The sequence below is a fragment of the Buceros rhinoceros genome, unplaced genomic scaffold (assembly GCF_000710305.1).
Source record: "Buceros rhinoceros silvestris isolate BGI_N320 unplaced genomic scaffold, ASM71030v1 scaffold35, whole genome shotgun sequence".
Lineage (NCBI taxonomy): Eukaryota > Metazoa > Chordata > Aves > Bucerotiformes > Bucerotidae > Buceros > Buceros rhinoceros.
In genome coordinates this window covers 67322-79600 of record NW_010410942.1, presented here as the reverse complement: position 1 = coordinate 79600, position 12279 = coordinate 67322, and the positions used below count along the sequence as shown (strand labels likewise).

At 38.6% G+C, this 12279-nt stretch overlaps 1 protein-coding gene across 1 annotated transcript in view; it reads left to right on the top strand.

The window, feature by feature from the left end:
- The window catches only part of HIATL1 (hippocampus abundant transcript-like 1), a gene marked incomplete at its 5' end in the record, with an annotated part of 21225 nt that extends 9453 nt beyond the window's left edge, over nt 1-11772 (top strand). Inside the window, 6 exons of the mRNA XM_010135776.1 lie at nt 525-638; nt 1186-1257; nt 3215-3327; nt 4212-4309; nt 7792-7949; nt 11569-11772. Of these exons, the coding sequence (XP_010134078.1) occupies nt 525-638; nt 1186-1257; nt 3215-3327; nt 4212-4309; nt 7792-7949; nt 11569-11772 (759 nt within the window). The remainder of the gene's footprint in view (nt 1-524; nt 639-1185; nt 1258-3214; nt 3328-4211; nt 4310-7791; nt 7950-11568) is intronic.
- Between the last annotated feature and the right edge of the window lie 507 nt (nt 11773-12279).

Below are 12279 nucleotides of genomic sequence, written 5' to 3'. Positions count from 1 at the left end.
AGAGTGATTGTTCTTCATGAGATCTATCCTGCTGGGAACTGGTTGTGAATGTTGACAGAAGTGATATACTCAAAAGACGGCAGTTAGAGAATTTGTTTTCCACTATTTATTTATTACATAAAGTGATATATATTGTGGCTGAACAAGTATAAGAAATGTACAAGTAAAAATACTCTTAATTCATGAAGAGAAACAGTTTTTATGAGGCTGCTGGCATCTTTCAGAACTGATTATTATGGAAATCAATTAGAAGATTTGGCACTGAACGGTAGCTTCAGAAACCAAACGGAAACTTTGCAGGAGAGTCAGATACCGCAAACAGTCAACAAAACAATAACGGGGGCTTGTTTCTAACTTATTGTTCAGCTTAACTGTTTCATGTGTGTTGGTTTGGGGTTTTTTTGACTTGTATGAATAGGTAGAAATGGATTTTAAAAAAAGTGAATCCACCTTCTACTTGTTTTATGCTTTCATTAGAGCTGGAATAAATGTTCCAGTACTTGTTTTCTTTCTTTATTTTACAGTCTCTGAAGAAGGTTAGAAAAGATTCTACGGTTCTCCCGATCTGCATTACAGTGTTTCTCTCCTATCTGCCTGAGGCTGGCCAGTATTCCAGCTTTTTTTTGTACTTGCGACAGGTAAATGTTGGTGTCTTCACATCTTACTAAGGATGTTTAAATAAGTATTCCCTAAGAGCTGTTTCTTGTTGAAGACTTTGCTCAGAAAACTGCTTTCTCGCAAAATACAGCTTTAAAAAATAAATGCAGGGCACTTCACGAAACCAGGAACTGAGCCACGCTTGATCCCCGGATACATAGACCTTGCCATAGCTTGAGCATGTGTTCATAAAGTTAAACAGATCTTTGTTCCCATTCAGTGGAGTAGTTTGAATGTCTCAAGGTGGGATCTGCTTCCGTTGTCTCTGTAGGAGGGGGTAGAGAACTTGAATTTCCAGACACATGACTTCCTCTGTCTCCTTTTCTTAAGGAAGTTTCTTTTTTGTTGTGTGGATTTCTTGGCAAGCAGTCAAGTTAAGGATTATTCTCAAAAGTATACGCTTCCTGTATGGATTTAGATTATAAGCAGGGATCAGTGTTTTCTTTGAAGAAGATATTTGTTGGCTAGCTAGCAATTGTCCTGGATTGTGTTTGGCATTTGTCTTACGCATTTTCTGCTTTTCTTCAGGTTATAGGTTTTGGATCTGCTAGCATTGCAGCATTTATAGCTGTGGTAGGCGTTCTGTCTATAATAGCTCAGGTAAGCTTTATTCTTGTTAGTGATCTATTAAACAGTATAAACTGAATGCCAAGGCACACTGGTCTGACTATTAGCCTTGTCTAAACTTCTTACATGCTCTAAAATGCCAAATCTTGCATTCACTAAAGGTTATATTTGTATATAGTCTGCATAAATGTCTTGCTTTGAATCTGCTTTACTTAGAAATACTGGACCTGGACATCAGAAAATGAAGTTAAAATTTGCTTAACCAGTAAATTTACTGGAACTCTGGCTTTAAATGACTAAAATGATTTAGAAAATCTACTTGCGCTATTCAGTTGACTAATGCTATTGAACTTGCATACAAGCTATGCAGGTATCGACATGGTCTGTCCAGTGCTACTTAGGTTCAGCACGGAGACTGAGGACCTGTAAGACCTTGGTATATTGCTTTCATACCTCTTAATTGGCGACGGTGAGCTGGTTTTTGGACCGGTCCTTTATACCTTTTAGAAGTCAAACAGATTTTGTAATAATCTCTGGTACCTTTATGAGTACAATTTGTCTTCCTGTTGTAACAGGAAGAGAACAGCATGTAAGATGTGCTGTAGCCTTGTTGCCATCCTTAGCAATATGAAGATCTGACTGTTTTGATGTAAACAATAAATTCCTTCACATTTACCAGTTGTACTTGTGTCAGTTGTGTCCTTCATTATCAGTTCAAGCGATCATTTTAATCCTTGCTCTGTAGTTTGTTCTGATGCTGTTATGTGCACTCACATTTTCCAGTCATTCTTTATTCAGGCCAGTGTTTTTGCTAAAAGTCTCTGAAATGACTGCCCTTCTAGTTCGTAATTTTCAGTGTTAAAAGTGGGAAACTCTGTGTTAAAGAACTCTTTGAAGAGGGCAGCTTGCTGAAATAAGCTTTGCTTCATAACTACTGATTTCTGTTGGCATGTTGGATATCTCAGGAAGAACTGATCACATGTAAATAGAATTAGTATTTTTACTACTTAGCTTTCAAACTAGCTTTATCTAAGAATGAGAAGCAAGAAAACTAGTGTGAGTAAGTTGTACATGAGAGAGGAACTATGCTCTCTCATGCACATGAGAGAGGAACTGTGTTCTGCAGTCCTTCTGGTTCCTTTTCTGGCTTTTTACTTACCCATTGTTGAATTTCTCCTGTGGAAGAAGAATATGTGTGAACTGGGTAAGGTTGTCCATATGGACTTGGCCTTACTAGGAATAGTCTGCTGCTTGCCATGAGTGTATTGATATTCTAGCTGATTGGGGACCTCCTTCCTCCTCGGCAGTAACACTTCTGACAGATGAAAAACAATTGTCTTCCTTTAGGATTAGTTTCTATGTGCAAATAAAAAGGTCATATCAGTGGTACAAAGATTCAGCAGAAAACATAGCTGAAGGTGCGCAGGAATTGGGCTTAGCAAAATTTCAATGCATGTGGTGAAGCTGGAAAAGCAGCAGGTTGTAGTTGTTGCTTTTAATTGTAAATTTGGATAGTAATTCACTTGACCTAAAGAGATTACTTTTTTTCTTAGCTAATGGTCTTTTTTTTTTTTCTCTAGTATTTGTAAATACTGGTAAATTTAACCCATACCCAGCCTGTTCTGTCTTACCTTGGTGCCAGCGTTTGTCATGGAACTCTCTAGTCTGTAATGAAACGGAATTATAGAGGTGGAAATGAAAGCCTGTTTACATTAGAAACTTACAATGAGATAGAATGTGCATAAAGAAGGCAATATATACGCTTCTCAATGTCTTGAAGTAGAAACCCGTTAGTAGTTAAGAATGTCTGTATATTGAATGTTGATATGACTAGTCTGCATTTTGGGCTTAATACAGGCAAAATAAGAGCATGAATAGTGTGAATTTCCTCAGAAGTTCAAAGGTCTTCTGAATTACTTTGTGTAGAAGGAGAAATTACTTTAGCAATCTGACTTTTTAAAATTTTTGGATGAACCAATTTCTCTTACAGACTGTGTTTCTCAGTATCTTGATGAGGTCTATAGGGAACAAGAATACAGTTCTCCTTGGCCTTGGCTTTCAAATCCTTCAGTTGGCTTGGTATGGTTTTGGATCTCAGTCTTGGTAAGAAAGCATTTTCATACATACCTATTAAGGAGCTGAAAATGTTTTTCCAAGAATTTCTATGATTTAGTTCTATTGTCATAAGTATTTAAACGTTATGTGAACTAAGCATTCTCATTTGCATTATACTACCCTTGCTTGGTCTGTATTTTACATATGTAGGAATGACATAATTTTCCAGGTGTATAGTGTAAGTTGCAGACTAACAGCCGTTTTGAAAAAGGAGTCTTTGCACCATTTTGGTCCACTGAGTTTTATGTCTACAAGTGTGGAAAAATCTTCTTCACCAGCTAATAAGTACTATGTTCTGTCCAGTAATTCCACTAGATCTTTTCTATCAATCAGTTACTGGATCTTTACTCTTTTTTTGAACATGTAATGCTCTTACTGTAACTTTTATTTGGACTTGGAAACTATCTAGAGCTTCTTTTTTGGGAAAAAAACCAAGTAAAGTGAACTAGAACACCTTTTTCTTGAGAAGTTTTCTCCAACTGATAGTGATGAAGGCTTGTTCTTTGTCAGAGCACTTCCCAGTGAGTTACACAAGTTAGAGAACTGCCTCACTGAGACACTTGGGGTGTTCCTTTGTACTGCTTTTGGAGAGGGAAAGCCCCAACATCTCTTCACTCCCACTTCCCTCTTTTACTCTGCTGTAGTAGTAGAATCAAAAGTGCTTTGGTTCCAACAAGCTCAGGTTAATTTATGGGAGGGGAGCAGGAAGAAGGGCTACACCAGGTAATTTCCACTATTTAGGTATTTTAGGAAGAGTACTTTTGAAAGGGCATTAAGCCTATAAATGAGCATACCGTTGTGGCCCTTATTGGGGGGTGGGGAGTAATTATATGTCCAGTACAATTTTAATCCAAATTATGTCTTTAACACAGGATGATGTGGGCAGCAGGAGGTGTAGCAGCAATGTCAAGCATTACGTTCCCAGCGATCAGTGCTTTGGTTTCACGAAATGCAGAGTCAGATCAACAAGGTAAGTATTGAATGAATTTCTGTTTCAGCATCAGACTGGTTTCTTGGATGATTCTTCTGTCTAGAAAGCAGAATGCTTACCTAGGTATACTTTTCAAATAGGTTGATGAGTAATGAGTTTCTTTGTTACTAGCTGAGGAAGTCTGCCAATCTATGTAGAGAGGAAGGAAATACACAAATTTATCTAATTTGCATTTTAAAATACATAGTTTCTGTCTGACCAGCTAATGCTCTTCTAGCTTCCTGTAGAAGTATTACAAAATCACAAAAGCAAACGTGTAGCTTTTATAGTTTTTCCTGCCTCTATTTTATTAAAAGTATTGTTCTCTAAGTAGATATTGAGGATTAATGTAACAACACCATCTTTTTAATGGAAAGTAAAACCACATTATACCAGACACCTCTCAAGTGGATGGACTGCAAGATGTGGATGAGGGGAGCAAAGTCCCTCCCACTGTAAGACTTTGACTGTCCCCCTCATTTTTCTCTCTAAATTAGAGAGATGCGGATTTGATGGGTGGACTGTTTGGCTGATAAGGAATTGGTTGGATGGTCGCTTCCAGAGTGTAGTGGTAAATGGTTTTGATGTCCAGATGGAGATCAGTGACAAGTGCTGTCCCTCAGGGGTCTGTAATTGACCGGTTCTGTTTAACAACTTCAACAATGACCAAGACAGCGGCATCAAGTGCACCCTCAGCAAGTTTGCAGATGACACCAAGCTGTGTAGTGCAGTTGACATGCCTGAGGGACGCAATACCATCCAGAGGAACCTGGATAAGCTGGAGAGGTGGACCCATGTCAACCACACGAGGTTCAACAAGGCTAAGTGCAAGATTCCCCACCTAGGTGGCTGCAATCCTCAGTACAGGCTAAGGGATGAAGAGATTGAGAGCAGCCTTGGGGGAACTGGTGGTTGAAAAGCTGGATGTGATCTGGCAATGAATTGAAAAGAATTGAGATGTTCAGGCTGATGAGACAACACGGCTTAGGACTATGAGCAAGGAAAAGAAACCAGCAAAACAAGTTTTTTTTATAAAGGGGGTGAAACAAAATTAATTTAACTCAGAAAACAATGAAAACCATAAATCAGTCACTTAAATTTGGGTAGGACAGAGATAGAGAAAGAGAGAGAGAGAAGGTAAATATACATAGATAGGTATATACATATAAATACAGATTTTGCCCACTCCAATCCACAAGCCCACACACGTGGTCTGTGCTGAGCAGCAGTGGGGGCGAATGGGTCGGTAAGTTATAACGCAGGAATGAGGGGTTATTCTTGTTTTAACCTTAAAGATCTCAGTTCAGAATTGAGCTCGAGGACAAGCTCCCTTAGCAATATGTAGTCTTTCTCCAGGGTGGCTGGAATTCTTGAGTTACCAGTTTGCCAGGAGCTGGTTTTGGACCTTTTCTCTCTCCGTCTCTAGAAGGAGAGATGATCCAGACTTCTGAGGATGCTTGAGGTTTTCTGTGTTTCAGCAGAGCCTTGTCATAGTCATCTGAAGCCTTCTTGTGTTCTCTTCACCAGCAGTCTGCCTCCCTCTGTGCAGAGTTAGGGTCTTACAGCCCTTTTGCCTCTCTTCTTCTGGCAAAACTCTTTCTAACCACCCTGCCAGTCATTGGCAAATGAAAAAAAAAAAGACTACCTGCTGTACAGAAGATCTGTTACTGTCCAGGCTTGAGCGTGATTGCTGTAGCTCTCTCTCTTTGTCCGTCCTGCTGCTCCAAAGATGAAATGTGTGTGCCAGGGAAGCCATGTGGTTTACGGCTTTTATAGGTTTATTCACAGAGGCACAATTGACATGTCTCAGCTTCACAGGCAGCAGGAGCCAAAATGGCAAAACCTGAGCTGAGGGCTGGTCCTTCTTTTCCCCCACAGAGGCATTGAAAAAGCCTTTCTTGCGCTAACGAAAAAGCCTTTCCAGCACTAACAAGGGAAGGGAAGGGGAGGGGGGGAGTTCCCCCCTCTATGCTGGAGCTGGCATTTTAACATTACAAACCTGTTGGAGCGGGACCACAAAAATGGTCAGAGGGATGGAACACCTCTGCTGTGATGAAAGGCTGAAAGAATTGGAATTATTCAGCCTGGAGAAGGGAAGGCTCTGCAGAGACCTTACAGCAGCCTTACAGTACTTGAATGGAGCTTTTAAGAAAGATGGGGACTGACTTTTTATCACGGCCTGTTGCGACAGGTCAACGGGTAATAGTTTTAAACTAAAAGAGGGGAGATTTAGACTAGATATAAAGAAGAAATTTTTTTTACTGTGAGGGTGGGGAAGCTCTGGAATATGTTGCCCAGAGAGGTGGTAGATGGCCCCACCCATGGAAACATTCGAGGCCAGGTTGGATGCGTCTTTGAGCATCCTGATGTAGTTAAAGATGTCCCTGTTTACTTCAGGGGGGTTTTACTAGATGACCTTCAAAGGGCCTTTCCAATGCAAAGCGTTCTTGTATTCGAAGAAGTTCTATTCTGTATGGGGAGGTTGGCCTTATTTGCTATAATGCAGATGTGCAAGGAATAGAAAAGGAAGCTTAAGTGACTTGATCTGAGAAGAGAGGGAAAATTCATTGTTTTTTTTTTTGGAGGGGAATGAACAATCATCAACTTTATCTTACATGGGGGGAGGTACTGCTAATAGCTCAGGCATAGGATAGTTTTGCCACCTAGTGGCGTGAAGATTTTAAGCCTTTATGTCAATCTGTGAAGAAAAAACTAGGAAAACTTCATTTTTGGCATGTTTTCTCTCTTTCCATTTTACAAGTTTCTGTCTTAAGAAGGAAGGGGATATGCAGATTACTAATATTATAAAAATAGTGTTCTGTAGAATCTTAAACTGAAAGATTGTCAAAACCATTTTACACTAGTCACAATCACCTAATGAAGTTAAAACAGAAATACACCCATTGAACTTTAATTAATCAAACTTTTAAAGTAATCTAATGTAAAACTGCAGTCATTATAATATTGTGAATTTACAGCAGTACTACTGAATTTACTACCCTTAGTAAGTTACGTGGTACTTAAACCCTGGTTTTAGACTGGTCAGCGAAAGAAATCTGTTACAGTTAGTGCATACTTTGCCAATAATGACCCTTCACATATAGATTTATTGCTCAAAAATTCGCTTGAAAATTGATTGGGTACCACACATAACCTCTTTCTTCATTTGAGGCTTTGCGTGAGGGTGGAAGAACTCTAATACAGAAAATTAGACTTGCACATAAATTTTGTCACTCATTCAAAACTTGTATCACTTCCAGTAGCATGCAAGTATGGTGACAGAACTATGGTCATGCAGGGAATTATTTTAATCCAGGAAAGCTGTCTCCAGTGTATTTCCTAAGATCTCAGTATGTAGATATAATTACGAGATGTGCTATTTTGGAACATTCATTAGGACACACTTAGAACTGAGTGTTCCATTCTTGATTTAAAAAGAAAAAAGAAAAATCTTTTTTTTTTTTTTTCCTCCCCTTCATTAGGTGTTGTCCAAGGAATAATAACTGGAATAAGAGGTCTGTGCAATGGCCTGGGACCAGCCCTGTATGGCTTTATTTTCTTTCTGTTTCATGTGGAGCTCAATGAATTGGCACCTGATCAGACTCTTGGGAAAAAAGCAATGCAAGATCCCAGTGATGAGGTAAGCTTAAAATTCAGTGTGAAGTTGGCAGTAGAACTCCTAACAGTAAAGATCTGTCATTTTTAGTTGATTTTAAATCTTGATATCTAATTCTTAAACTACTTAATTCTCACTTGTCAGCTTTATTGAACTATTAAGGTAGCTCATGATTTAAATTTGATAGTAAATACATAGATTTACAGCAGTAGCAGCTTCAGTTTCAGTTTTCTAACGGAACCAGTTATCTTCTTTTGACGTAAATCTATCAAAACACAGCTGTAATTCTGAGTTACAGGGAAATGTGAAATTGTGACAGTAGGAAGGAAATTTCTGGCAACTCAGTAAATTGTAGTGAGTTTATCTTTGAACCTCACAGCATTAGGTTAATTATTCAGGTATGCAGTAATCCATTGTACAGCTGAGATCCATATTTTTTTTCCAGTGTCAGTAACAATGCTGTTCATCACCTTTCCTCACCTATATGAAACTTGGGGGAAAGGGGAGAATTCAATCCTATTCAGTGTTTCTTTGGAATTCCCTTCAGTCTTGTCTTTTATCCCTTCCATCTTTGTTTCAGGTTCTGCATTTTTGTCTGCTTTGTTCTTTCCTATTTGGCTTCCAAAATACAAAATCATGCTTACCCGAGTTCGGAGACTCTTGGGGACCCTTTTTTAAATTTTAGCTTCGTTGCTCTGACTTCTTCAGCTACCATTTCATTGCTTTATCAAAGGAGCAAGAATGGACTTTTCAGAGAGATGATTATCTCTTAGCCTGTAATGAAGCTAATTAAGAAAGACAACAGACCAGCTGAATATGTAAATAACCGGTGACTGGTAGGGTGGAAACAACTGTTTGTGATTCATCCCCCAGTCCATGCATCTTTGCGGGTATTAACTGTACCCAGTGCCTGAACGTACTGCTCACTGCAGTACCTATGGTGGGGTGCTCCATAATTTTCTCAAGCAAGCTGAGTAGAGTTTTAGAGCAAGGGTGCAAAGATACTGTTTTTCGGTGTACATAAGTGAAACTGTAGTAAAATATGGGAAAACCTTTATAAGAATGATTACAGGTTTTCAAAAGCTTTGTCGTGCTTCCACCAGTTAAAATTTTGCTCTTTAATTCTGTTAAAAGCATCGAATCACATAATCTTTCTTGGGGGCAGGGAGTGTGTTGGCTTTTTGACCTTGTGCACACATATCTATTTTGAGTTCTGGTGCTTTAAGAATATCCGTGTTTTCTTTGTTGAAGTAGCCCAGTGTTGCAGTGAAGCACCTGACTGTTCCAGTAAGTTATAAACAAGTCAAAATTTCTGTGGTGGAATTTTCTAAAGCTTGTGGTAGAAGAAGTTCCTGTGCTGAAGCCTGACGTATGAGCTTCCTTATAAAATAATGATTTAAATATTTGCATAAGTAAGATTGCTTTTTATTCTAATTTCAGTGGGACAGCTCTTACCTTTAATTATGTACATACTTATAAGCTTTGTTAAATGTCTGTAATTACATCTCTTCCTGTTCATAGTTACCAGGCACGTAACAGACACAAACCTTATCATTCAAGAAAATAGCAACACAATTTTTTTTCTACCAACTCTTACATTCAAGTCTAATACAACATTGGGAAAGTGCTCCATAATTTTAATATATATACTTGTCTCTTGGTTTTGTTTGTTTTAAATGGATAAGTAGGAGTTGTTTTACAGATGCTTTCGTAATTTTGTTAAATTCTACCAAATGTTCACTAAGAAGTGTTTTAATAACAAGTTTGAATGGTGACGTACCTCGTTTTAAAAAGTTACACTGATGGAACTGCAGTTAACCAATAGAATATATTTTAGTCAGTAATAAGCATTGCTATATTTTTTTTTTTTGACACTTAAGCTCGTATTCTACCTCTGCTTGTCAAAAGCTGTAACTCTGTAAGAAACTCAACTGAGAATGCTGTGTTACTGTGCTGTACCTTTATCAAACCCAGTGTCTGTTGAGGTGAATTAAAAGCAGTTCTTCCTCCTCTGTTTCCACTACTGTAATACTGTCTGTTACTGCAACTACAGGAAATTGATTTTGAAAAAACACAATATTTGAGTTTAAATAATCAGCTTTCACTAGTTAAGTTAGTCATAATTTAGTATTACACCTTTCAGATATGAAGTCTGTGTTCACTGTTGGACAGAGTGCTAAAACTAATGTTAAATATACTTGTTTTCTAAACCTTCATATTCAGACAGTGGTGACAGGAAAGTCTGGATGCAAATGTCACTTACTTAACATGTAGAGTAAATGGAGGAGAATACATCCTTTTTTTTTAACTTGCCTTTAAGTGTTCATTTCTGTAACGCTAGAGAACTTAGGAATAGGATTTTAGTGACAAAAAAAGCATCTTAACCCTGTAGTTCAGTTCAGATCAGACAACAGTGACATCTGATAAACAGTGCAGTTGTAGGCTGTGTGTGGAGAGCAATAATAATAACACTTGGTAACGCAACGGAGCAAGGAGTGCTTTTCAAACCTGCTTACTCCCTTCAGCGAAACTGCAATAGTGGAACATTCAAGAGCTGCTCAGATAAATCAGTGCTTAAATTGCAAATGAGGATATTAATTTATGGAAGTTTCTTACATTCTTTAAGTACTTGTGGGCGTAGCACCACTTGTAGGTATAAGTAGTATTGTTAATGTAAATTTAGTTAGTACGATCATATACTTTAAATTTAGAAACCAGCGGCTGAAAAATTAGGCCTCTGCTTGTACCAAGAGTTGAAGCAAGGAAAGTTTCCTGTTACTGCATGCTTAATTTAATCTGCTTTCCCACTTCATATTAGAATAAATTCTTGCATTTACAGAAAAATATTATGCTGGACTGATGAGCTTCATCTTCTTTTGTTTTAGTTGACAAAATTACAGAAAAGTTGTTTAAGGTTAAAAAAAAGAAAATCACTGAATTGCCGACTCTTTTGTAGAGTTTTGTCTCAGACTTAGCTGGTTTAAAATGAGCCTTACAACCTTCCTGGTGCTTGTTTTTAATTGTGGTTATCAGATGTGGATAAGCTGTATTCTGAAATAAACTGCTTAGCAGTAAAAGAGAATAACTCCAAATGCCAAGTTACTATATATGCCTTCAGCTTCCTCTGCAGTGAGAATGGTATGTACTGCATAGCCTGATGTTACTTTCCTTACGTATTAGTTTTTGGGGATGCTTGTTTGATTAACTTAATTTTTAAGTATGTAAGCCATGGAAAAAGTGAAGTTAAGTTAAAGATTTATTGACCGTTTGTACTTCTGGATGTTGAAACCTTATCCTCTTTAATCTTTAGAGATGTCTTGCTGATTAAACAGGCATGTGGCCTACATGTTGGACAAAAGCAACAGTCAATGTCTGTGTCGTCTGCTAGGCAATCCTATTATCACTTGGTAGTTTTGTGAATGTTTTGTTTTTTAAATCAGTGTGCAGATCAGATGAGGAATTCTTAAGGATTGTACATACAGAAATTTCGTGTTGCAGTGCACATATGAACTTGTTTGCATAAACTTTACAGTCACGGTAACTATGTCTCCTGTTATCTCCTGCCTTAATGGCATAGTTCTTAATGCAGAAGTCCATATGTCTAAAACTTGAGAAATTCTTTCATATTCTTGTTTTCCTGCAGAGAACAATCATTCCTGGTCCACCCTTCCTGGTTGGAGCATGCATTGTTCTTCTGGCTTTTCTAGTCGCCTTATTTATTCCGGAGCACAGCAAAGCCAGCAGTACCAGAAAACACAGCAACAGCATCAGCGGTACTCTGAGTAACAACGTAGACCGAAGTAGCGAAGAGGACGTTGAACCACTGCTTCAAGATAGCAGTTTATGAAGGCTAACTTCTGAGGAGACTATGGAACAAATTTATGCTTGGTGCGTTGTAGAGAGTATCTGACCTCTGAGAGGAAGGCAGCCGTGTATGGGGGAAGGTCACATGCTGTACCATACTTAAGGCTGATACCATACTTGCGGAGAGTATCTGACCTCTGAGAGGAAGGCAGCCATGTATGGGGGAAGGTCACGTGCTGTACCATACTTAAGGCTGATACCACACTTGCAGGAGGGTTTGTTTAGCAGGCAGGTCACAACTAGGTGTGATTCTACCCACTATTGGACTGCAAATGCTGTGTCAAGTCCTGGTATTGGGTAGAAATCCAAATATACAGACGTAATGGAATTTTTTAAAGTCTGAATGTTCAGTTCCCACAGTTGTATGCAAAATAATCGGATTTGAGGCAGAACAGTTCAGGGCTGCCCGTGGGAGCAAGAGGAAAAGAAACACTGAGTGCATTCCACTCACCCTGCGCACTGGTAGGGGACCCCAAACCTACTCTGGCCT